Genomic DNA, 25,997 nt, shown 5'->3' with positions numbered 1-25,997 from the left:
CATTGCCCGCAAATGAGGTTAATTATAGACCCTTGACATTGTCCGTCTGTGTGAATAAAGATTGTCATTTTTGCTCTGGCTAGGTGAGTGGAAAGTTTAAATCATGTATCAGGTGTGGGGCTAATGCTATTTAGTGTCCTTATGGACAAGGTGTGACTTCTAAATTTGTCTCATTTCATCTCAATGTCATGGGTTTGTGACTCCCTGCCAACTGGAGGTAAGGTGAAGGGGTGAAAGGGCGGAGAGGAGAGGACAGTCCACCAACTGTCTGCAAGCAGCTCCTGCCGTCACACAGCTTTAAAAAAGTCACGAGAGGATTTGTCAACTGAAATGTGGTGAGCGCTGACCTTTCGTTGGAACATTGGGCTGTAAACCATTTTACAGGTCATGATAAATGCGTAATACTGAAGGACTGCAGCAGGCAATGTAGCAGAAATGTTAATAGGTGAAACGTCCCGACTAGTTAATCTGAAGATGTATTAATAACAGACATCTTGTTGATATATTACCAAAAGAATTTGAAGTAAAAGTTTGCTTTCTGGCTTAAATTTCATTCAAAAACAGTTAACCTTCCAAATGCAGAAGCAGCAATGGTCCAAATCAGTCCAAACTAAGTGAGCTTCTTCACTGTAATCCAGGTAGTGTTCTGCAGTGGTCAGTGCTGCATCAGTCGTCTAACTCGATGCACTTGGTTCGTGCTGTATTGTCTCTATGTTGAGCACCTTCTGCTACCTTCACTCATTCATCTTCAGTCCGTTTTATCCCTTTCGGGGTCATGAGGCTGCCGGAGCCTATCCCGCCCACCCATGGGCGAAGGCGGGGGACACCCTGGAAAGGTTGCCAGTCTGTCGCACAATCACACACCCATGCACACTCATATTCACACCTATGGACAATTTAGAGTAACCAATTAACCTATGAAGTAGGGCTGCACGATATGAAGAAAACTCGTGATATGCGATATTAGTGATCAATATTGCGATGACGATATTGGATAAATGAACAAATAGCAAAAACAACTAAAACATTTCCATTTCACTGCAAACGTTTAATGTAACCCTTGTGCTATCCTAGGCACTTTAACGTTGGGAGTTGGGTCATCTAGACCCACTAGACAGTGCGCTGAACCTTTTTTCTTCAATGATTTGTGATCTTCACTGGTGTCCATGGATTACATGAAATCTTTCCACCTTTATCCACCTTAGTCATGGTAGGGAGAACACGTCAATGTAAAGGGTGGGGTCATCTAAGATAGCACAAGGGTTAACCAAGAGTCAAAATACCTTAAATTATTCTCCAAATGACCCTCGTCTAATTAGGAGGGCATAACATAAAAGCTTCATCTGATTGGTCAAATGCATAAAGGGCTTTTTTGTGCAGGCCTAGTAGTTTTATGTTTTGGTGACAGACTTGTAAAAGATTAAGGAAACCTCAACTTCCTCAAACAGAGAAAAGTCTTCACTGTTCTGTTCTTTTTTAGAAAACAACCTTAGTGTTCAATTTATGGTTTCCTATTTGCTTATTTTGACTGTTTCACTTTGAAAATGTTCACTTATTAACTAGTTCATTTTTAACATTTAGACCCTCGATTTATTACCTAAACTCAAACATTTCACCACTTTTAATTATTTGGGAATAAATGCAAACCTAAAAACTCTTTTTTTAAGAGATCACCCTCTTTTCTTTACACAGAATTCAATATTTTAATTAATTTTTTCAAAACTGTGGTACGTGGAGATGTCTAATAGATATTAATATGACCACATTTAAAAAAAAATCCTTATTAAATTCTAATCAAATTCAGAAAGATTTTACATAACCTTCTTGGATATTGTCCAATCTATAAATAAGCATGTACACAAATAATTTACAAAATTTACATTTTATTTTGAAAGGAACCAGAATTTTCACTTAGCAAAGATTTTCTAACTTAAGTGAGAAAAAAGAAAAACATTTGTATTTGTGAGAAAATTCTCTATAGGTCTGCATCTTGTCAAAACAAAGAAAGTAATTAATGGAGAAAGGATGAGAATTCCAAATTTCTGCTGTCTTACATCAAACTAGGTGTGATGGTCTAGCACGGGATTACATTTCGGTTATGCAAAGTCAGGATTTGGCTGAATTTGTTTTATGTTTATCTGATGCAAACAAGAGGGAAAGGGGTCTCGGGAAATGACAGAAACCAGCAGAATTTGTTCTAGCTTTTCTACCGCATCTAGAAGCCATTGATCTATGATCTCTAAATTGGCCCGGGGTTAATGTTTTTTACAGTTTTAATCTGAGGGGGGAGGGCTTGAGTCTGTTCTGAAAACATTAACTGAAAATGACCTCAGGCTAGACCTGTGCGTCCTCTCTCCTGCGCTCACACCAAATCCTCAAGGTCCTTGAACAAAGAAGCGGCGCTTTGTTGGCCTTATGTACACAAACAGCTTTAATGGAGTTAACAGTTTACATGCAGGATGAGGGTTGTTTGGACAGTGAAGTGTCCCCCTGGAGGCAAACGCACACCATAAAAACACAATGAAAGGTGTATGACTTCAGGATGTCACCGCATCGCGGGGTTCCTGTCGGGGCTTGTGTTCGCTGCTTACATTTCCTGTCTTAACTACTTCCTCTATGTGCAGCGACGTTAACACCCCCACAAATGCATGCTTGGTGAAAGTATCAGACACCGGATAGCTTTGAACGGTATCTGGATTACAAAGGGGTCAATGCTCACTGGCATATTGCAAACAGATCTCAGATTGCGCAAGGTTCCTCTTTTTCTGAGGCAGCCACAGGTTATTACAGGACGAATGGCTATTATTATGTCATCCCTTTTTTTAAGGGTATTATTTTGAAAGAATTTAAGGGACTGCTCTCCTTAATGTCCTGTAGGTTTATGGTTGGTCACAAAAAAAATATAAGTAAAAGCCTGTAGCTGCAGCTCGCTTTGTTGACCTCCATCTCAAAATTGCTGTCACTGCCTCAGCGGTGTTTGTGCGATTTGTGTTTTTTGCGTTTCTTTTTCTCCTCTCCTTCGTTGCCATGGCGCCTCTTCTTGGATTTGCATTCGCTGCTGCTGTTGCTGCTGTCGCTCCCCGACTCTTTTCTCTCCTTCTTCCTCTTCTTCATTTTCTTTTCCTGGACCGTAAACAAATAAAGGTTAGGTTTCAAAATAAACAATGGCGCTGCAAAATAAAAAAGAAAAAAGAAAGAGGTCACAATGCGTCCAGTTCCTCAAAATTAAAACCCCTATTTTCCTGCCTAATCAGAGCGAATCTCCCTGCTTTTTCTGCTTCGATCCAAAACGATCTTTTTTCAGGAGCAACGAAAGGCTTTAAATAAAAAACAGCTCAACTAAAGCATTGGGTACGGGCAAAAAAAATTCAATAAATGGTATCAACAATGACATCAAACATGACGAAAACAAATTTAAAAAATAAAATGCATGTGATATAAAAAAAGATGAAAGATGACAGTATCTTGTCACATTTTTACTTTCTTTTTCTTCTTCCTGTCAGATTCCTGCTGGGATGTAGCTGCAGACGTCTGCTGATGCTGTGGTTCTTCGTCGTCCTCTTCAGGCAGAAGAGTGTACTGCAGCCCCGGAGCAGAGAAGCAATCTTTGGTGAAGTGGCCTTAAAAATAAGGAGGGGGGGAAATGATGTTAGGGAAACTAAACAAAAGAATGAAATGTGAAACTGTTGAGGTGTTTTAGTATTAAAATTCCATAAGTTGAGTTAGCTTCATACCCTTGCAGCCGCATTTTGTACACGTCGTGTTTAAAACGGCCTCCAGTGTGATCCTGTTGCTGGTTTGATCTCTAAACTGTCTTCGGCGCCTCAAATCCTGACTGCAAAGGCATAAAAAAGTTCAATAACAGCATTCTCCAGTGCAGAAACACATAAAACGTGAAACGCGTACTCTGCTATGACGTTATTGGGGTCCAAGTCCCGCCCCGTTCCTTGATTGACAGCTTTCATCGAGAATGATAACTTGACCTTTTCTCCCTGAATCTAGCAGAAACAGGACACAGTTGTTATGACTCTTAACTGATAATAGATCTTTACGGAGTGTCTTTATGTCTAAATTCCTATGAAAAGTGGGAGTTACCTCTCTTCCAATTACTTTAATCCACACGTGTTCCCCGACGTCCACAATCTCTGAGGCGTTCTCGACCCTGGAGGCTGACATCTCACTCACATGCACCAAACCTGCACACGTCAATGAGTACAAGAAGCACAGACATGAAACGTTAAATAAAAGCTGTATATTCAAACACACAATCGTACTTTTGCTTCACTGAGAATGAAAATATTAATATTTAAGCTTCCTCTCTTTATTTAAAGCCCGCCCCCTAAAATGCAAGGTCATTACCCATAATTCATAGCATTGGTTAGGTAAATGTCCTGCCTTTATTTTATTCTGCTCTTTTATTCAAGTTATTTTGCGCAAACTTACACAAGAGCCACTGTGCCGCATGTTTCACCTTCTCTTTTTAACTGTTCATGAGCGATGTGACGGTCTGCATCGAGGCTTCGGGCCGTGTGCCGAGTAGTGGAGTGGCTCAGATGGTGCTGCAATACAACAACAATACGGATCCCTCGGGCTTGCTTGAAAATGTGGGTGTTTGATGGAGAGCTGCAGTCGGTGAGATTGTTTGGAGATTTAGGAGAAACTGTTGTTTTTTATTTAAAAACTATATAAATAAAATAACCCTGTTTTGCGGTCCTGATTGTCACATAAGCATAGCCGTAGAGTAACACAACCACAGTGACATAACATCCGTATCTCCAATGGGTTCCTACTTTTTTTTTTAACCTGGCCATTGTGTCATGAAAACAGACTCCATGTTACTATGGTCACATTTTATGTTGATACCACAAACATCATCAATCATTCATTTGTTCAATATAAATCTTTCCAACAGGACCAAAATGGCCGTGATTACTCTATCATTACTCTGCCTATTATTCTGTTTTGGTCTATTTGATGCAAATCAAGCCCCTTGGAGCATCGGTTCAAGAGTCGGTTGGATGAAAGCTTCAGTGCTTCATAGGGCCTCATTGCGCCATCAGTACTTTTCCCCCCTAAAGCCTTGAAAATCATGTTGCTTTCCTTCTGCAACAAAGTCGTTATGTAAATAAATGAGATCCAATTGTAATTTCATTTTTGTCAGAATGTTAGTACATGATAACGATAGCATCAATACAAATGCTGAGAACTCAATCAGCTGCTTTCTAAAGGATTCAAATAAATGGTCATATCCACAAGACCTTAGACCTTTTACTTGCCTTCCTTCCTGTATCCTGGCAGGCGAACAAACGCTCCATATGTTTGTATAGAAACCACCTCGCCCTTAGCAATGCTGTACAGGGGCGGCAGTCCATCAAGTCCAGCAGGTTCTTGACTGGAACCGTCATGATGAGACATCTTCCCAGCTACTGTAGAAAGTACCGTTGATATTTGTATCTGTAAGGTAGATACAGTCCAATAGAAAAAGAAAGTTGAGAAAACAATAGCAAAGTCACTTTAGCTGATGAAGAAAAGTTTCTGAAAATATCATTCTTTCTGTCTTTTTCTTCCTTTTTGTGGAAAGATTATACCAGACACACTGAATTATGCTTTAGTGACAGTAATACAGTAAAATTACCCCACGAGCAATCTATTAAAGTTTGAAAGTGTGCATTACTGTGGCAGATTGTCAAGTGAATTTCTTTAAAAAAAAGTGTACACTCAAGTGGAGCAGAGAAAGTAAAAATTCTATTTTAGTGAGTTTTCTCCTATTCAAAATCTTACAGCCTGTTTATCACTCCCTTAATTTGAGCTGAGCTCGCCACACAAATGTCAAATCTCTTATGCTCATCCTAGATTTTTTTTGCTCAAACTACTCTAGTTTTGAGATTTTGGTACCCACAAGTGAGGAGGTGCTCTGCCACAGTCATAAGTACCTGTTTAGAATCGGTATGTGCCAACTTTATACCAGTACTGTTTCCCAAAACCAAGTAGTTGCATTGTCTGGTACAAGCTGAAGCTGGTATACAAACTGGAGACCAGGTTTTTTATGTAACTAGAGATGATAACAGTAAAGTGAGTTTTCAGAGAAAACCCCTGGATGTTTCCTCAATCAGTCAGCACTAAGGTGGCATACATTGCCTTGTACAGATCTGCGGTCAGGGCTGCACTGTGACAAAGTGGTTAGCGCTTTACTCTAAATCTGTGCATGCGTGGGTTTTCTCCAGGAGATCCGGCTTCCTCCCACCATCCAAAAACATGCGAGTGGCCGGGTAAGGCTCTGACAGCCCCATGACCCCGAAAGGGACAAAACGGGTTTACAAAATGGATAGATTTGCCATCAGTGTTTATGCCCAGACAATTCAGAGAGCAGAGACCTTGAGGTGAAAACTTGCAATCCCTTTATCTTCGTGGTTTCCGACCAAACTCTTCCCTTTAAGACAACTTACTGCCTCTCTTAGATTTCTACATAATTTGGGAGAGGAAATGAAACAGCAATCTTCTTTCATCCAATTCACCAAACGAAAGTCATAAAAGAAAATGAATTAATTTCAAAGGTAATGTGGTTGACAGAAAGAGTTCGGTAAATTTTTAACCTCTGCTGTGCTGTTCACTTCTTGCAAATAAAGAATGACCTTGTGCCTTTTGGGATATTTATTTGTACAAATATGTGGTTGAAAATGAAAATTGTCATTCGTGTCATTTTAAACTACGATGAAGCCAACCTGTCGCAATAAAGCATTAACTTCCCGGTACCAAAGAAATATAATTACTAATTTTATTTATGTAAAAATTAGCTCAAAGTTGTTGTTTTTTAATAATCGAGCGAACAAAAAATCTAAGTTGACAACAAGACAAGTCAGCAATGAATTTGGTTAGCTTATAATTTCGTCCTCTTACGGTTTGTACCGTCAGTTCAAAGACAAAAGCTCAGACATGAACAGTATAGGCGTTTGTCGTGGTAGAACGATAAGGAAAATCACGCAAAAAGTATCTTAAGTCTTGAAAAAAGGATGAAAATATTACCTTTCGTGTGGTTAGCTGAACTCAGATTGTTGTACTTCCGGTGCATTGTCGCTGACAACGTCTTCATCAGCCAATCACAGCAGGAGATGGATGTTTAAACCAATCACACAGCTCATACTCACCGGAAACACTTCATCCTGATTTCTTCGTTGGTGCTACGCTTTTCTCGTTTCCCATGAAGGCGCAAATAGTCATTCGGTAAACCGTAGTCACAAACAAACTTATTTTTGTCGATTATTTGCAATTATTTCGGGATGATTGAACCAAAGAAAAGAGCGGGAGACATGGCGGTAATTCCCACCGCTGTGAAGCGAGCCCGGAACGAGCTGGTGGCGGCGGCACAGTCCCAGCAACTCGTGGCTACGGTACGAAAAGAATCAACGTTCACACAAAAAAACTCAAATTAGAGAAAATATATACACACGGGTGTTGACCCGCATTTGTATTATGCATGCTTTAAATGATGTAATCTAAAATTTACTCAAACACGACATTTTTTGTGGTGCACCTATTATTTCTTGACGTAGAGAACACATGACAACGAATAACAACACGAGTTTTCGCTAGGATATTTAATTTTTGGATGTAATGTTGCTTCTTTAAAATACGTATTATATTCGAAATCCCGTTGTTATCAACAAACTGATGGTAAAGGAACCTTTCCCAGTTATGGGTGTTTCCGGGGTGAACCGTGAACAGGTTACAAATCCTAGGCTAATGTTATGATAGAAAATTAAAAAATGTTATTTTTTTTATTAAGCATGAGTTTTGTGTATTTAAACCTTTTCCAGTTTGTAGATGTTTTTCTGTAAGTAGATATTTTGATTATTGAGACAAAACTATAGGATATTTAACAGGATAGATACTAAATCTTTTTTTTCTATTGTAAAAAATAAATAGCTTTTAAACACTGGGGTTTCATTTTAGCAATCATCTTTTGATGTTGCAAAAATCTGCATGACATATCACCTGCAACAGTCACATTCACAGTCACCCATGCACACACACATTCACACACTGATGGCGGTTTCGCTCTCTTACTGGCGCCAAACTATAACCACCAGAAGCAATGTGGGGTTCAGTGTCCTGCCCAAGGACATTTCCACACATGGGTGGGCAAGGCGGGAACCTAACCTGCGATATTCATGATCAGGTGGACCGCTCTGCCTCTGCACCACAAGCCCCTGCATGGAAAGTGTGCCACCATAGGGTGCAGAGGCAGAGCGGTCCACCTGATCACAAATATCGCAGGTTAGGTTCCCGCCTTGCCCACCCATTTGTGGAACCTAACCTGCGATATTTGTGATCAGGTGGACCGCTCTGCCTCTGCACCACAAGCCCCTGCATGGAAAGTGTGCCACCATAGGGTGGCAAGATCCTTTGTGTCACATGATCAATTTGATCCTTTACAAATGATCCATTTCCTCACTGGTCTGCTGCAGATTTGCATTAAACTTTGTGGACTTTACTCTGAAGCGTTCTGTGGCACATTAAGCCCAAACGCACTTTTATTTATCTGTCTTTTATCACATGCCTGTTTTCTTTTTAGATTTCACTTGGACTAAATCTGGAAGAAAAAAACAGAAAGTAAATTAAACTGACCTTTCTCCTCCAGGGTCCTCCTCGGACCTCCAGCCTGCAAGCTCCCATCATGCTGATGTCGGGCCACGAGGGCGAGGTGTACTGCTGCAAATTTCATCCAAATGGAGCCACGCTGGCGTCTTCTGGCTTCGACCGACTCATATGTAAGCAAAAAGAGGCAAGCTGCCGTTCTCCCGGCCTTCTTCTGTTGCTTTGTTCCTCACTTACTTCCTTTACCTCAGTTCTGTGGAACGTTTTTGGGGAGTGTGAAAATTACGCCACCCTGAAGGGCCACAGTGGAGCTGTGATGGAGCTGCATTACAACACAGATGGCAGGTAGGAAGAAAGCTGTAGATTTTATCTTTAAACTTCACCTTTAAATTGACATTTTTCTTGTTTTAGGTTATGTTTACAGTGAAAGTAAAGCTCATATTCTCATTGTTTCTTAGTCTTAGTTTGATTTCAAAAACTAAGGAACTTTATGGAACAAAAAAAATGTTCATCTGTAAATTTTAGGACTTGGAACTATCTACATTTCTTAAATAACCTTTCCATAAAATTTGACTGGATCATTTTTGTGCCTCCAGCTTGTTATTTTCGGCAAGCACAGACAAGACCGTGGGCATTTGGGACAGTGAAACAGGGGAGAGGATTAAGCGCCTGAAAGGTCACACTTCCTTTGTTAACACCTGCTACCCAGCTCGCCGGGGGCCACAACTGGTCTGCACCGGCAGCGATGATGGGACGATAAAGGTGTGACATTTTTATTTTAGGTGCAGTTATTTATTCTGAATGCTTCAACTGTTGAGGTCCCATTCAAAGTTTTTAAATGTTGCTTTATTGTATTTTTGTTAATCGTCACTGCAGTTGTGGGACATCCGTAAAAAGGCGGCAATTCACACCTTCCAGAACACCTACCAAGTTTTGGCCGTGACGTTTAATGACACCAGCGACCAAATCCTGTCTGGAGGCATCGACAATGACATCAAGGTATTTGGATTGTTCTAAAAAAAACAACAACCAGCAGAGTGTCCTTGGTTTTGTTTTGTAAGATTAACAGGAAGTCTGAAATCTCAGCTGCTACGTGGCTCTACTGTAGATGGCAAGAAAAAAGTTTGACATTTTATAAAAACTCAGTGTTTAAGGTAAAAACTTTCTGACATTTTGAAAGAAAAAAGAAATCAGTGATTTAGTTGTTTTCAATCCGTTTTAAATAACACATTTTATTAGTCTGCCATAAAGCTTAAATCAACGTTTTATCATGTGTTTGCCTTCATTTAAATGCACCAAATAATCTGATTCTACTTAGATAAAGACTAACATGTGAAAAAAAAAATTTCGGTTTCATTTATTTATTTGTTATTTGTCAAATTCCTATTATTGTAGATAATAGCGAAATGGGTTAAAAAGATACAATTTAAAGTGAAATGGATTCTGTGAAATTTAAATATCGTTAGGCAGAATTGTTATTATTGTTTGTAGATGGGAAGTGATTGATTTGTGTTGCATGAAAAACAGGAATAAATGAAAGAGTTGGTTGTGACTTAACTGACCTTTCAAAATAAAGCTCAGGTCTTTGTCTCAGTTATGAGGTACAACTTCCTTAATCATTAAAATACACTTAAAGTGTATATGAAAGTATGTTTTAGTTTGAAATTACAAAGATATTACAAACAGATTTTTAAGAGTCATTGTTCTACAATGTTCTTTATATTGTTTCAATAATTTTTGATTTCAGGAAACATTTTACAAATGTAATTTTTTTTGTGATAATATTAGGAATTCCCTCTGAATAATATTTTTCTAAATAAAGAGCAACCATTTGTGTCGAACTCACCTTTTGACCCATTTAGCTGCCTCCTGGTGGCTGCAGCTCTCTGCTCATTGGTGTTCATACCTTCCTGTCTGAGAACTCTGTCGGTGTGTTGCACAGGTGTGGGACCTGCGGCAGAACAAACTGATCTACAACATGCACGGCCACAGCGATTCTGTAACCGGGCTCAGCCTGAGCTCAGAGGGATCATACCTCCTGTCAAACTCCATGGACAACACAGGTAGCTTTGGTTTTTAGCAGGTAAGGATGAAGCTGGCTGTGATGCGGCTCTCTCCTGACCTCTATGCGTGTTTCTGCGCAGTGAGGATTTGGGATGTGCGTCCATTTGCGCCTAAGGAGAGATGTGTGAAGATCTTCCAGGGAAACGTTCACAACTTTGAGAAGGTGAAGTGACTGTGAACATGCACTTAAAAAGGAGGCTTTTTTAATATAAATGACCTAATATTTTTGCAGAATTCATATTCATTTGCCTTGCTAAACACCACAACTGCTGAAAAACTGCATTTTGAAGTTCCACTGCTCGGTCGTCGTCGTTTAATCACATGCTTGTATTGATGTTCAGAACTTGCTGAGGTGCTCCTGGTCCACTGATGGCAGTAAGATCGCCGCTGGCTCTGCTGACAGGTGAGGACAAGAAACCGTGCGGTCAGTGGGCGTTTGTGCCCCCCCTCACTCTTTATCTCTGCTTTTTCAAGAGATATGTCACTACAACCTGTTATACTTCGCCGAAACATGAATAAAACATCCATGTTTTTAAGTCCATTAAAAACATGGATGTAGCCAATAACAGGTATACCACACAACAGAGCTTTGACTTCACCTGCACACAGATTTTCATTAAATCATATCAATTCAAACTGGAGACCAGTTTTTTTTGATAACTGATAACAATTAGATTTATTTTTTTAATTTGCATAGAAAGATTGTGATAATTTCACCTGATTTTATATATTTTTACTGGGTTTTTTGGTGTTTGTCTGCGCTGATTTGACGCTGTCTGTTTTAGATTCGTGTACATTTGGGACACCACATCCCGGAGAATCCTGTATAAGCTGCCCGGCCACGCAGGCTCCGTCAATGAGGTTGTCTTTCACCCAGAGGAGCCAGTAGGTGAGTCACTGTTAAAAGCCAAACGTTGGAGAAATACAATAATGAAACTCTAAAACCATAAAGTTGTTTTTTTTGAAATCTTCAAAAATAATTAAACCTCTAAAAAGAGTTTCCTCATGTTTTTTTTAATTTCTCTCCACAGTCCTTTCTGGATCCAGCGATAAACGGCTGTACATGGGAGAAATTCAATAGTGTTGAGCTTCATCTGAAAGGAAGGATGTCTGTGCTTGGAAAATGTAGAAAAAGTAGTCTGAGTTTCTGTAATTTTACCTTTTTTCAGCATTGCAATGCTGTTTATGATCATCGGTCACAAGCCTTCACCTTTTTACTGGTTTTGTTTATTTTTAATAAACTTTATTATTCGGTAAAACCTGCTGTTTGCGATATTTTGCTTTTTATGTTTGCTTAAAGCTGCATTATACACACTATTAACTCTGTCTGTGAGGTCAGCTGGGCTGGTTATCACTGTTGCATTAGTTCAGTTTGGCAAATTTCTATTCGAAAACAATTTTGTTTGTTTACAAAATATAGCTTCCATATTGCATAGTTATAAAAACTGAAAAGGAGTAAAACTAATGAGAAAACTATTCATTCTTAAAATAAAAATGAACAGGAAATTTGTTTTTGTTTTTTGAAGATCAGTACCAGAAATCAATTTAAAGAAGGTTGGTCAATGGAAAGGAATAATTAACTTTTTTTCTTTAGTTTATTTATTTATTATTTGATTTTTTTTTTTACCAGTTCTTAAGGTTTTTGGACACTTTGTTGGAAATATCAGTTGCAAGAGACCATTTGTTGAGGTGTTTAACCTTGAAGATGATGACACTTGATGCTTCTCTTGAAAGATGGGGAAACTAAAACCAAAAGGAGAAAATTTGCATCACCTGCAATAATGCAAGTTGGATGCCTTGTGCTGAAAATTCTGTTGCAATTTTCTAGATACAAAAAAGGAAAAACATTTCTTTTATATTTATTATAATAATAATAACATGAATATAAATCAGTGTTTTTATTTTTCTAAAGGGTGAAATGAGACTTTGTGTCTCCTACAGTAAGAAATTGACCATAATGGCTCTTCAAATGTTGAAGGTTGCAATAAAGCTTTAAGAGCTTGAATGTATCTTATTTATCTCTTTCTCATAAGTTAAAATAAAAAATATAGAACATTTATGCTTTTTGCAAGAAACACACCCAAAAGAAGCAGAATTAAACCAACCCCTTCTATATTCTCTTTAATTTTTAACACCAAACAATTGGAAAAACGAGACAATGAAATTTCTATGACAACACTACTAACAATCAAAAACAAAAAAAATCCAATGGAATATGGGAGGAATCAAACTTTTATTTAGTAAGCCAGTTATGTATATAATATAGCAATACTTGATGCTCTCTTATATCATAAAACATAAAAAACTTTTTCATAAAGACAGTTTTACAACTGCAGCAACTCTGACAAACTGGCTGAAAGCTAACAAGACCTCATCAAATCATCATTAGCACCTTCTAACAACACTCCAATGTGGAATCACAATCACTTTCGGTTTATTTAGCATGATGGCAGCAGCAGGGAATCCCACATCTGGAACCTTCAGTATCAACAGAACTTTGACAACATCAACAATCAATATCACCAACAATTAACTGCATCAGTCACAACAGCCCCTGCGGGTGCAAAATGGGCAAATGTGTGCGCCGTATAAAATTTTAACATAGTAGACAACCTGGTGAGCCCATAAGGCAAAAAACTTTCTTGCACATTTTTCCATGCATCAGGTTGTGGTGAACACTTAAGCAACACGTAAGGGTAAGTAGGGTGAGATGCAGATGTGTCGTACAAATTTTTGCATTTTTAACACCCCCCGAACCCTGCACAGGGAAGCTGTTGGTGCTGTTCACATGAAAAAGTCTGTGCTCTTTGCTCCCTTGAAAGCAGCCTGATTGATAAGAAATTAGACAATCAGAGAATAATTTGTGTGGGCTTCCTACGGCATCTTGCAGGCACTTGTGTATCATCTGCACACCCTGTGCGTAAAGCATTTGCATGTGGTCAGTACGGAGCCAGCTCCAGCACCTTACTAACAACTGGAGTGCTGCCTAAAGGGTGCCGTAACTTGAATTATTTTTAGGTGGCTGCACAAGCCTCAAGGGAACTGCAAGGCACACCTGTGCTCCCCTTAAGATGTAGGCACTCCTGTCTGCAACCTTATACAGGCAACCCAAAAACTCACAGGTCCACCCTCATATGGGTGCATGCGACTAAAGCATAAGATCACTCAAGAGATTATGAAAATGGAACTGTATCAAACCCTTCAACCATAACAGTTCTAGTAATAAGATGGGGGAAAAAGGCTTTGACTTTGACCTCCAACCTAAATCTTTCCATGTCAAACATTATAAACGCAGAATTGATCCATTATAAACCCTCCACAGAATTCATGTTACTCAAAGGAAAATGTTTGAGCTCAAGCAGAAACTTGCACAAAATTCACTTTAGGCTGTAGTGACAGTAACCCACACGGCACCTGAACCTGCCCACTAACCCAGTCTTTCTGGAATAATTTCACTATACAAAACTGAACTGTAGAATCCCCCACGTCCCTCTTACTGTCTGCTTGGAAGTAAAACAGAGGTAACAAACCTCCAAATAAAATACACAAAAACCCACTACTGATGCCTCTAGCTATCACCATGAAGCTTTTTTTTATAACTGGAAATAAATAAAAAATGCCACAAATTGATGATTGGTCCAATCTAATCCTAAATAATAAATTAGGTTTATTTGTGACTTGAACAGAATACTGGTTCCCCACATCCCTTTAATGTTTTTTATTGGTTAGTTTTATAATCACATTTTACAACTTCTTCAAAAGATTATAGATCACAGTTCTTAAAAAAGGCTCACTGTTTAACCTTTTTTTTTTAATCCCTTTTAAAATCAACTGTTGTCACTAATTGTTAGTGATGCAGTTAATTGTTGGTGATATTGATTGTTGATGTTGATGTTATCAAAGGTTTAATCTGTTAATACCAAACAGCTGTTCCAGATGTGGGAACTAAGGTATTTAAAAATAAACTATTACTACACTGAAAGAGAAGGAAAAATACAAATTGATGTGTTTGGTTATTTTGTTATATTAGATTATTATTAAACTAATCATAGCATAATTAGTCATTGCAGTCTAAGTGAAGCGGCTGAGAACAGGGAAGTTTGGGCATCTCTACTTAGAGCTGCTGCCCACACGACCCGGATGAGCAGAAGAAGATGGATGGATGGAGAGATAGATGGTTTATTATTACCTTTAATAGTCTGACAAATGTTTGATCTTTTTCAAAGATTTATTCCTTGTGAAACACTTTCTTTAGGCAAGTATCCCCCTTACTAACTCAAGTACATTTATTTCTTTTGCACTTTTCAAGCATAGATGCAGATCAAGGAGCTCCAAACCACTTTCTGCAATAAAAAAACCATGAAACATCATAAAATAGAAGTGAGGAAAAATAAAACACTGACTTAGCCGGAGAGAAAAAAGGAAAAGTGCAAGACTGGGGAAAAGTCTATGTTATCTCATTTCTTAAATAGATTACAAAATTCAATTTATAAACCATTTGCGAGTTAAATAATAGATTTGTGTGTGTTTTTTCATGATCATTTTTTTCAGTTTTTAGTTTAAGTGCACCCTTTTGAGAGGTGATTAAACTATGATGAGGATGATTGATGATATTTTAAATTAGACATATACTTTAAAAGGGACATAAGGACAGAAGAATACAAGAAATATCCAAAAGGGGGCGAGAAGAAGTAAAAGCCCTTTAAATTTTCACCCCCATACCGTAGACCAAGTTTATTACTACACTCAGTACACCCACTATTTATTATAGTCCTGTTCCCTCTCTGACGAGAACACATTCAGTTTCAGATACCATATACACACATATAATTACACATATAGAGAAATATACACTTAGAAACATACACAATGTAATGCATAAACATTTATTTGGTTAATTTTAAATCTTATTCCCCAACAAATTAAAATTAATAGATAGTTACAGATATATCCCAGTGTATTTATGTTTGGTTTATGTACATATCCACCAATAATGTATTAATATTTCTAAATTTGTTCTTAAATGCCTTAATGTTTGGACATTGATTGAACTGTTCCACAGTCTTGCTTCACATATGGATACAATATTTTGTTATTTTTCTGTGCGTGCCTTGTGTCTAATAACTTCACTTTTTCCCTGAAAGTATATTTTCCTATCTTGTATTGAACAACTCTTTTATGTTTTTTAGTAATAAATTGTTTTCTGCTTTGAACATTATCTAACCTATACAGTATTCTACCAAATCACAAACTACAAACTATAAGCAAAATAAACATCTTTTGAAATTCTATTTATCAGTAATTATGGTGGGCATGTCCAAAGTCCAGCCTGTTCGGCCTGCGGACACCTGTCACAAAATCAATAATACCCCCCCCCCCCCCCCCCCGTTACTTTCTAAGAATTATTGTTGATGATGATTGACTCAATCACGTTATAAGCCGCGGCCAACTTGTGGCAACAACCTGTTTCTACTCGACCTTCAGACCCTCAACGGCCAAACAAGAAAAACAGATTTATAGGTTTTCGTGATAAAAAACAATGGTTTGTACTTCTGAATGTGTTATTTTTCTGTTTACATCCCCTACATTTAGAAGTCTATGATGAGGATTTAATAGTCAGTATATGTACCATTTCATATGCATCTTGATTTAATGTTAACAAAAGAGAAACTTTTAACAGAAACTCAACATGTGGCATCAGGTTACCTTGTGGAATAATCAGTTGTGTTACAAGAGTTATATTCTTTTCAAACCCTTTTCCAAGAAAAATACTCTTGTTTTTGTATAGAATATCTGCATTATTCCAGTAGCACTGAGGAGAAAAGATATGTTTGTATACCAGAGTCCATATAATTATGAAAGTTAGACAGTTTTAAAGGAGCTTTTTCTATTTTGAAGTTACAAAATAGAAGAAATGGCAGACCTCCAAGCTTATCTAATACATGGTTAGGACACCCCTGAATTATGGAAATGACGACATCAGTTGTTTCTTTCTTGTTTGCTCATTTTATTCTTGGAACTTGCCAAAAGACTACACTCATTTGCATGGTCATTTCTGCCAATTACATGATACGTTTCAGTCTTTAAAATAAGTTGATGCATTCACTTTTTAGGGATTGTTGCATCAATTTTAAGAGTTTTATAAATTATCTTAGTCCGAGTAATGGAACAATAAAGTTAATGTTTGAATGAGGCAAATTTGGTGCTGTTTACTGCGGGCTGGAGCTTTTTTCTTCTTCTCCGCCCGTCTGAGCCCCCCTCGCTCTCCGCCAGACCCCCTCCCTTCTTTTGTGATAATTTCAAACGCCTGGGCTCGCGGTGACTACCCCCCCCCCTTCCACCCCTCCACCCCCCACCCCCCCTTGTCTGTCTCTCGCACGCGCTCCTCCTGCGCTCGCCCCGGCTGAGAATTGTTGACAAAAGGCGCTGCACCGCGCGGAGGAGGCCGGACCCCGGTACTGGTGAGCGGACTTGTCTTTTAACCGCGAGGCGGCTCTATTATGTGAGGGGGGGTCCGGACAGCCGCAGTCATGGTGGGGGGAAGGAGGGCACAAAGACCATTCCGCTCCCAGAAAAACTCGAGAGTCACAACGGGCTGCTTTGTGTCCGGTTATGTAGCCGAACGTTAGCCGTAGTGCCACTGCGGACTCGGTCCCCTCCTCTCCTCCGCCCTCGTGTGATCCGGTATCATATGATGCTCATTTCTGCCTGTAGCCTGGGGCGGATTATGACAGCTTTCCGTCTCTCTTTGTGGCTTTGTGTGTGTCTTCTCTCCGGGAAGGTGTGGCCGAGGTGATTCGGTGTCGGTCGGGCTCCGCAGCAGGCCGGCGTAAACCGGACCACCACCACCTCCTGCTCACCTCGGAACGGTAACACACACACGCACACCAAAAAAAAGCCGAAGCCAGGATGGGTCCCTCCGTGTGAGGTGAGGACGCCAGCGTTGCCGGAGGAGGCGGGGGACTATCGGAGGAGGTCGTCCGGGGATGGTGTGAGCTGAGGCGGGCAGGCAGTCTGGATCTGACCGGGGACCCAACGTTTCCCCGGAGCCTCCGCGGCTCTAAGCCGCGTCCCGAGCCCTCCAAGATGGGGAAGTGCGACGGCAGATGCACGCTGCTGGTGATCTGCTCCCTACAGCTGGTGAGTCTGTTTGCCTCCTAGTTGCCTCTCTTGCCATTCACCAGGATGGTATAATTGGAGCAGCGTGGCCCAGACAAGTACATTTTAATCAGACATTTTTTTAGACCAGCCTGTCTGCAGTCTAAAAAAAGCTTGAAACTGCAGCTGCTGCAGCCACACTGAAGCCTAGAGCAGCAGGGCAAAGGGAGCATTGGTGTCATGGGGTCTTTGAAAGGAAATGGGATGATCTCCCCACCCAGGCAAAACTATGCAACAAAGAGACCCCCTTTCACCCCCAACTTTAACCCCTAACATCTTCATCCTGCAGTAAATTGGGATGCTCCTCGTGGCCTGAACTACCCTGAGATTTCCACCTTCAGTCTAATAAGGCGTGTGATGAGTCCTATCTGTACCCGGGGCTTGATCCAGCAGCAGCAGCAGCAGCAGCAGCAGGAGGAGCTGCTGGCTGAGACCATTGTGTTTGCGGGGCTGGTGGTTTGTTGTGCAGCAGGGGGATTTGGCCCATAGATCCTCATTAGTTTTAGCCGATCTTTTTGGGTGAGCCTCCCTCTTTTACAGGCACTGGACTGGCTGGTGCTCCAGGCAGTTACCATGGAAACAACTGCGGCAGACTTGTGTATGTGTGTCCCTGTCCCTGTGTGCGTGCGCTTGGGTATGTGCGAGGCCTTGATTAAGCGTGAGGCTTTGAGTTGCTCCCCGTTAAATGATGTTTTCTCTCCATTCTGGCGTTTGCGCCCCCCCCCCCCCCCCGCCCCTTATTTTTTTCTCTCGTATAGGTGGCGGCTCTTCAGAGGCAGGTGTTCGATTTTCTGGGATACCAGTGGGCACCCATTTTGGCCAACTTCCTGCACATTGTGGCCGTCATCTTGGGCATGTTTGGTACCGTGCAGTTTCGTTTCAGATACCTCATCTTTGTGAGCGTCCTTTTCTTTTTCAAAACAAATATTCTGTTGATGTTACAGTTTGGGTTTTGATCACTTGTCTTTTTTTTTGTCAGTATGCAATATGGCTGGTCCTGTGGGTGGGATGGAACTCTTTCATCATATGTTTCTACTTGGAAGTTGGAAATCTGTCTCAGGTGGGTAAAGCTCTGCGAATAAATGATCCATTCAGTTTTCTGAAGATCAGACATTTAACATTTTACCCCTCAAAGTTTCTTGTTTTTGTTGCTGAAACTTTCATCATGTTCCCATTTTTTTTTAAATGCATTGTCATATTTCTCTGATCCTCAAATTGTATCGATTTTTGTCTTTAAATCCCCTTAAAAACAGATTCAAATTCTAGAGAAAGGCTTTTAGACCCACTCTGTTCATCTTTTGAGCTATTATAAAACCGTTTCTATTAGTCTTTTAATCACGAATATGCCGTTTTGAGCCAAAAAAAAAGCGGTAATTTTCTAGAGCACAGTTTCTGTAAAGCTGCGGTAGTTCATCAGAAATTTGCCTCCGAGTTGTGGGTGGGACTGTTGGTGTGGAGTAAGCCTGCTCTCACTTCCCGTCATTCGTCTGTTTAGACTCTCTAGCTCACAGCTCTTCACATTCCCAAGCTAATTGTGCATCAAAAATAGCGAGCAATATTGGGGCTATCCAGCCGTACAGTTTTGATCTAGATTCTAGCTCAGACGATGAAAAGGAAGACGTACATGGATCTATTTGTCTCTAAGGGGATGCATTGGAACAGGTCGCTTGTGGCCCGCCCATTGCAGCTTCTACGTCACAAATCCAATAGCATTTTTTCATCTGACCCTGAGACACCACGAGTTTTTTTTTAAAGAACTGCTCAGAAATGCAATTTTAAGCTTAACTTTCTTTATGTATGTCCTCCAACGCCCAAAGCACCATTTTCATGTGAGTTGTTTTCATCAAAGAGTGAGAAAAGAAGAACTTGCATCACTCTTGTTTTTCAGGACAGAGACTTCCTCATGACTTTCAACACATCGCTCCATCGTTCTTGGTGGATGGAGCACGGTCCCGGTTGCCTGGTTACGCCAGTGCTGGACTCCCGCATCACCCCCGACGACCACCACGTCATCACCGTGTCCGGGTGCCTCCTCGACTACCAGTACATCGAGGTGTTGAGTTCCGCCATTCAGATCCTTTTGGCTGTAAGTGTTTACCCACCGGTGAACCGAAGACAGAAACAAACACCCAACTAAACTTCAATGAATTCCTTGCTTTCCACCAGCTCTTTGGCTTCGTGTACGCCTGCTATGTGAGCAAAGTCTTCCAAGATGACGAGGACAGCTGTAAGTGCCTTTTTTTCCCCCCATTTCAAAAGGCTTACTAATGGTCTTAGCACCCTGTTCAGTAGATGAGCTTCACTCTGTCCACCATTAAGATAAGGCCCCTTGAGTTAAAGACGCGTGGCTTTGGTTTAGAGTGATGTTATCTCATTGTTTTCTCTTGCATGAGTCATGCTTACTGATATCAGTGCAGAGGATTCCCTCTGGGTGATTTGGAGCGCCCCATCTGTGGGAAAAGTGTAAAGTGAGCTGCACTGTTTTCCCCATGACAGTACACAGCTGTCTGTCTGTCTTTCTGCTGTGTGTTTGCCTTCCGATGGCTTTTAATAGTAGAGTTATACGACATCATTTGCTTGATTTTTATTTTTCCCCATAACAGAGGGGCCTAGTATAGGATTAGCACAGTGATAATGACGGTGTAACAAAAATGGAAAAATGCTTTTGCATAAAAATACTTTTTCTATTGAATTTTACAAGAAAAAGAAGGAAATTGGTAAAAGAAAAATGTCGTAACTTATAAAATGGCTTGGAAATGTGTGTAATGTCACAAAAACATCCAAATACATTAATTAAAATGTTTTAAGAAGCTTTCAATTTATAGTTAGAGGATATTTTTACAGTTTTACTTCTAAAAGAACAAAAGAAAGTGCTTTCATTAAAAAAAATTTCATTTAAGCATCTTAGAATAAGAAACGCCTGTAGTGGGTTGAAGCTTGAAACTATTATTAAAAAAAAAAGATGAAATCCATTTCCAGATCACAGCATAACTCGGGAGTGCAGTCAGAGGAGACTGTATCATTCCCTTCAGAAAAATCGTTTTTGTTAGAGCTGCTGCTAAGTGGAACTTCACACCCATAACTATCAGAAATCAAAACACATAATTTATTCAAGACACAATTAAAGAAATGGCTCATTGACAATCAGAGCTGTCAACACTAAGTAAACCTCCTCTAAACGATCCTTGCTACTATCTTGTCTTTTATGTGTGAATATGTTCTTAAATTTGTCTACATTTTGGATTGTTTTATCACCAATTTGTTTTTAGGTTAACTACTACTTTTATTGAATGCATTATTTAATATATTTGATTTGATTTGATTTATTGATTTATTTCAAGCATTGTAGTCAAAGCAATAAAAAAAAATTACACATATTTATCAAACTCATTACAGAAATGATGAAATGCATAGATTAAAAAGACAGAAAACAAAAAAAAATGTCACTTAAATCACATTTGCTTAATTAAATACAGTGATCATTAACTGAAGTATAATATACAGTATGTATGTAATGTTATGCAAATATGTTATTTTATTTTGATCTTTTAGGGTGATTTTAACATCTACCCAGGGACTGCAGATGAAAAATAGCCCTTTGGCTAACTCTGGCATATTGACAGAAATGTTTATTAATATGCGCTGTCCCAATATTAAATAAATTAAAAAGCAAAACAAAACAAAAAAACATTTTTTCTTCCATAAATTCAGAAGATTAAGTCTTTCTCTCAGAGTCATTTTAGATACCAAGGATGCACAAAAACCTTCAAAGGAAATAGTTAAATTAGTTCAGCTAGATGCCAGTCATTGTAGCATATCTTTCATAACTTGCTTCACTTCACAATGTCGTCATGGCAACAGGAAACTACAATCAGTTGTCTCACAACTGTGGACGTCTGCCATTCAAAAACGTGAAATGAAATCATCAGTACTAAGTTTTTTTGATGGAAGGTGTCAAAACCTGATAATATAAATAAAGTTCAGTCTAAATTACAGTAGGAGTTTATTCAAATAAACACCTTGTGTGTCAGAAGATTCATAACCCCATGTTGTAGCAGTAAAATGGGCCCAACACAAGAGGCCTTCAGCTCTCATCTGTTTGCTGAGCTGTTGGAAAGGACAAGTTAAAAAAAGCCTCTTTCACTCATCTTAATTTTGTTTAGTATGTTCTGTTTTTCTTCTTTTTTTTTTTAAATAAATCAATAATTGAAAAAGATCCATTTATTAAGTTTTCTATTTTAATCCCTTGACACCTATTGATGGAAATACGCATCAAAATACTGGCTCCAAAGTTTCCATAATTAAGCATCTACATGAAAACAAAAATGTGAATTTTTCTTCCATTGCTGAAAATGAATTCAGGTGTTAAAGGAGTTCAAACAAACATTTAAAAGACTTATAAAAGTTATTGCATAAAATTAAAACAAAAAAAAACAATGACTTAATTTGTCTGAACTCAGTGTTTGCCTCGAAACCATGGTGACTAACCTGAACGTGGGTAATGGAGTCTTTAGTATTTGGATAAATCGTTGCAATTGCTCAGACATGGTTTTGCTGAAGTACTAACTAATCACTGTTCAGACGTTGCTGCAATTAAGAAAAAACCTGAACTCCTGGTTTCAAGCCATGAAAATGTGTTTTTTTTATGTTACTTTGTCTATATTCATATCACATAAAAACGTTTTTTTGGTAATTTTGTTTTTTTCCTTTTATTTGTAGTTGTTTCTGTTTAAAGGAAACTTAAAATCCAGAGAAGTAGACAGATGATTAGAGGTCATATTTGATAAATACCTGAGCAGGTATTTTTAAATTGCACTTAAAAAATGTGCCTTTGTGAGTTTAATGTATTTGCAGCAAAAGTAAAAGCTGTCATTTATTTTTTAAATCCCATTGATGCAGCAGAACCGTGTTAGTTCTGGCTTTAAATTATAAAACTGCATATGGGGAGACGTTATTTAAAAAAAAAAGAGTGGTATTTGCCTGTGGAGAGAACAGATGATCCTCTTGTGGTTTATTTAGTGTTTTCACAGATGTTAGTAGGGGCTGTTTTCTTTCTCAATCATTGTCACATTTCTCTAATGGATTAAAAAATAATATATATAAAATGTTGGGGTTCACTCTCTGCAGATTCTTTTTTTTGAATGTTTTAAAAGTTTGCTGAATTTGACAGAGGATCCAATGGGTAGAAAAGTGAAATGATGTTGCCTCTTCTCTTTCTTTGCCTTTCCAAGTTGATTTCATTGGAGGCTTTGATTCGTACGGCTACCAGCCTCCTCAGAAATCGTCTCACCTGCAGCTGCAGCCTCTTTACACGTAAGTAAATTAAAAAATCATTTGAGTTTCACTATGCTTCAGAGGATTTTTTGGCAGCAGGAGGTGTTTTGTTGGGTTTTGGCATCACGGGAAGCATTTTAGGGGAAAGTTGGGTCTAATATTTTTTTTATATATTGGTGTATTGCTTCTCTCTCATTGATCCTATGATGTCTTTCACTCAGGGCCGGTTAGATTTTGGGAACGCCCCCTCGAGACCAAACACTGATGGCGTCCCCATGGAGGGAAAAGGCTGCAGCGGGTCGTCCCGATTACACTCACTCTCTGTGTCACAGTTTACCCGAGGAACAAACTTCTAACCCCACCCAGAGGGAGAGATGAATGTGCATGTGTGCTTGTGTCCGAGGAGGAGAAGTACAGCTCCTGACTGGAATGGACGGCGCTCAGAGGGGGGGAAACCTACATGGCAGGTGTTGAATTGAAGCAAAGACCATGAGTGGGAACATGTCTGTCAAATCACACGGAAGGAAACAATTCACTAAACTGCCAGCTCTCAGCGTGCTCCCTGCAGTGTGTTTGGGAGAGATTGTGCAACTCCCCAGGAAATGCGGGGGCTTTGTAGATGTACCTTGGACTCTTCTCACATGGTGCCCCTGTGACTTCTTTGTTTTTGTTTGTTTTTTTACTTTAAAGGGTACTCCTGTGCATATGTACGTGTGTGTGTGTGTGTGTGTGTGTGTGAGCGTTTGTGGGTGGGGACACATACTGACATGAAGCGCAGCTTGTTCCTGTTGTTGTTTTTAGAATGTGGTGATATCAAATTAGAGCAGTCTTAACAGTTTTTCCTGTTCCCAAAGCCATCTTTCCTTTCTCTGCTAAAAGCACAGCCAAAATTCACGGGTTTCCCATCTAAACTGCTAAGAGAATTTGAAAAACAAAAACAAATGGTGGGTGAGTAGAGGAGCTGAACTCTTAAGTGAATAAGTCTGGCATTATTTGATCATCTCATCAGCAAAGTGTCTCTTTTACTTTAATTTCTAGCTTTTCTCCCCTTCTTCTGTGGCTCTACATTGGTTTATTCCACTATGTTTTTACAATTGCTTCCCAGAACAGCTGGCTGCCCCCATTTTTAGCAAAGGTCACATCAGCAGGAGTAAGTATCACATTTGTCTGAGCTATTCTGAGTAGGGAATATGTTACTTTTCTAAAAGAATTAAAAGTCACAGGTTGGTGAATAGAATCCAGAACAATCTGGAACAGTCAGAACCTCCACCAAGGCCAACAAATTTCCTGTCTTGCATCTTTATTTTTAAAGAAAGTGGCCTTCAACTCTTCAAGTATATTTGAAACTTGCACCACTTATCCCGGAAGTATTGTGATTTCCTTGATTCAAAACACACATGCACGTGAAATGTCATCTGTCGTGTCTGAAATGTTCGTTTGACCTCAATAATCAAGTCACGCGCCCAGGTTAGTTTCTTTATTAGAAAATCGTTTCAGCCTGATGCGCATGTGTTGATTAGAGCTGCAGATGGCTTTGGGATCAGGCATTAGTGTTTGTACGGGGTGGGGATACTTTGCATGTAAATAACAAGCCAATCATTGTTTTTTTGTGTTTTTTTTTTTTTTTGCTTTCATTCAAAAAATGGTTTGTTTTATGGAAAAAGAGGGAGGGACCAGTGGAGAGGTCTGGAAGTCAAAATGTGCCTCATACCTCTTTCTCTTTTTTCTTTTTTGCACATTTTCTCTCATATCTTCTGTTTTTTTTACACATCTACTGTTGAGATTATCATTTTTTGGGTCTCATTAATTAACTATATAAATCTTTACAGCTTGATCTTTACCAGAGCTCAGCAGTACAAGAGATTAGGAGGACATTTTACTACGTGTTCTGGTAGCATTTGTAGAAATAAGTGGACACAGAAAGAGGGAATGAAGTAGAGAACTGTGTGTTGCAGACCTTATTGGGTGGGTGTAAGAGGAAGTTTGAATAAAATAAAATAAAACACTTTCTACTTTAAACCTGACTTCTGTCTTGTTGTTTTTGCCTCATCAAAACATTTAAAAGGTTGTATTTAAAGTAACTATAAACTGTGTTAGTCTCAAAAGAAAATAATGGAATTAAAAATGTTAGTAAAGTTTAAAATTTTAAAGTTTTGGATCAAAAATGCTTTCTAGTCTCACGTCATGCAGTTTTTTTTTTAATATACATAAAACAGTTGTTGAATTCATTAAGATAAACTTTTAGGGAAAAACGCCCGTTTGAATTAAATTCAACTTTAGGAAGTTTAAAATGATTCGGTCAAAACATCAAGAAAGGAACAAAGTTATTGCCATTTTTGGCCTCTTTGTTTATTGGATTTAAGGACCAAAAAACCCTTTGCTCCTCAGTGCCTTCACCATTTAATCAATGATACTGTTGCATTTTTCATTTTCAAGACTCAAAAGCTTTACATTTTTGTCTTTTGTAAAAGTCAGTTTTAAGACCAACAAACCCTATAATCTGCACAGATTAATATCCCTCTATAGGAGCGTAACCTGCCTTTGCCTGAGGACAGATGAGACTCCTATCAGCCCCTATAAGCAAAGATTTATAAAAAATAGCCAACATTTCACTGTCATAAATTAGGTTGGCGTGCATTCTAATAAAAAAGATGAAATCCCTATTTTAAAATGGCCAATTTCCCAGTGATTTTAGATATAATTTTTCTTTTTCTTTCTGTGACAAACTTATTCTAATGAAATAATCTTTGATACATAGGGAAAGCTTTAGAAAAATAAAATGTTTTTCTCGAGGGCATTACATCATCTACATGCTGATTCTATAGCTTCAGGGTCGCCTCTCGAACAATGGACAATGAAAGGTTATTTATTTTATTTCTGGGGTGGGATTGGGGGGTAAGACTCCC

At 39.0% G+C, this 25,997-nt stretch overlaps 3 protein-coding genes across 3 annotated transcripts; 2 read left to right on the top strand and 1 right to left on the bottom strand.

Moving 5' to 3' along the window:
- Positions 1-2,407: 2,407 nt before the first annotated feature.
- On the bottom strand, positions 2,408-7,115 carry zcchc17 (zinc finger CCHC-type containing 17). Its single transcript, XM_004074188.3, has 7 exons — positions 7,024-7,115; positions 5,277-5,454; positions 4,096-4,196; positions 3,907-3,998; positions 3,735-3,835; positions 3,481-3,620; positions 2,408-3,123 (listed from the first exon to the last, which is right to left on the bottom strand). The coding sequence occupies exons 2-7, from the start codon at positions 5,413-5,415 to the stop codon at positions 2,968-2,970; spliced, it is 729 nt and encodes a 242-aa protein (XP_004074236.1). The 5' UTR covers positions 5,416-5,454; positions 7,024-7,115; the 3' UTR covers positions 2,408-2,967.
- A 36-nt stretch (positions 7,116-7,151) lies between these two features.
- On the top strand, positions 7,152-11,918 carry snrnp40 (small nuclear ribonucleoprotein U5 subunit 40). Its single transcript, XM_004074187.3, has 10 exons — positions 7,152-7,388; positions 8,639-8,768; positions 8,847-8,940; positions 9,192-9,357; positions 9,472-9,594; positions 10,538-10,658; positions 10,740-10,822; positions 11,001-11,062; positions 11,445-11,548; positions 11,691-11,918. The coding sequence occupies exons 1-10, from the start codon at positions 7,278-7,280 to the stop codon at positions 11,738-11,740; spliced, it is 1,044 nt and encodes a 347-aa protein (XP_004074235.1). The 5' UTR covers positions 7,152-7,277; the 3' UTR covers positions 11,741-11,918.
- A 5,073-nt stretch (positions 11,919-16,991) lies between these two features.
- nkain1 (sodium/potassium transporting ATPase interacting 1) lies at positions 16,992-25,115 on the top strand. Its single transcript, XM_023960084.1, has 8 exons — positions 16,992-17,120; positions 17,441-17,799; positions 18,576-18,713; positions 18,797-18,877; positions 19,706-19,903; positions 19,984-20,044; positions 23,049-23,130; positions 23,313-25,115. Exons 2-8 carry the CDS (start codon positions 17,746-17,748, stop codon positions 23,320-23,322), a joined length of 624 nt encoding a protein of 207 aa, XP_023815852.1. The 5' UTR covers positions 16,992-17,120; positions 17,441-17,745; the 3' UTR covers positions 23,323-25,115.
- Positions 25,116-25,997: the final 882 nt, after the last annotated feature.

Source organism: Oryzias latipes, chromosome 11 (genome assembly GCF_002234675.1).
Source record: "Oryzias latipes chromosome 11, ASM223467v1".
NCBI lineage: Eukaryota > Metazoa > Chordata > Actinopteri > Beloniformes > Adrianichthyidae > Oryzias > Oryzias latipes.
Note: the sequence above shows the minus strand (reverse complement) of the source record. Positions and strands in the feature narration are given on the sequence as shown.

Coding starts and splice junctions, on each gene's coding strand:
- nkain1 (XM_023960084.1), top strand. CDS start 17,746: ATGGGGAAGTGCGACGGCAGATGCACGCTGCTGGTGATCTGCTCCCTA. Junction 17,800..18,575: donor TGATCTGCTCCCTACAGCTG/GTGAGTCTGTTT, acceptor TCTCTCGTATAG/GTGGCGGCTCTTCAGAGGCA. Junction 18,714..18,796: donor GTTTCAGATACCTCATCTTT/GTGAGCGTCCTT, acceptor TTTTTTTGTCAG/TATGCAATATGGCTGGTCCT.
- zcchc17 (XM_004074188.3), bottom strand. CDS start 5,415: ATGTCTCATCATGACGGTTCCAGTCAAGAACCTGCTGGACTTGATGGA. Junction 3,836..3,906: donor CCCAATAACGTCATAGCAGA/GTACGCGTTTCA, acceptor ATGCCTTTGCAG/TCAGGATTTGAGGCGCCGAA. Junction 3,124..3,480: donor ACAGGAAGAAGAAAAAGAAA/GTAAAAATGTGA, acceptor TTTACGGTCCAG/GAAAAGAAAATGAAGAAGAG.
- snrnp40 (XM_004074187.3), top strand. CDS start 7,278: ATGATTGAACCAAAGAAAAGAGCGGGAGACATGGCGGTAATTCCCACC. Junction 8,941..9,191: donor CATTACAACACAGATGGCAG/GTAGGAAGAAAG, acceptor TTGTGCCTCCAG/CTTGTTATTTTCGGCAAGCA. Junction 11,549..11,690: donor TCACCCAGAGGAGCCAGTAG/GTGAGTCACTGT, acceptor TTCTCTCCACAG/TCCTTTCTGGATCCAGCGAT.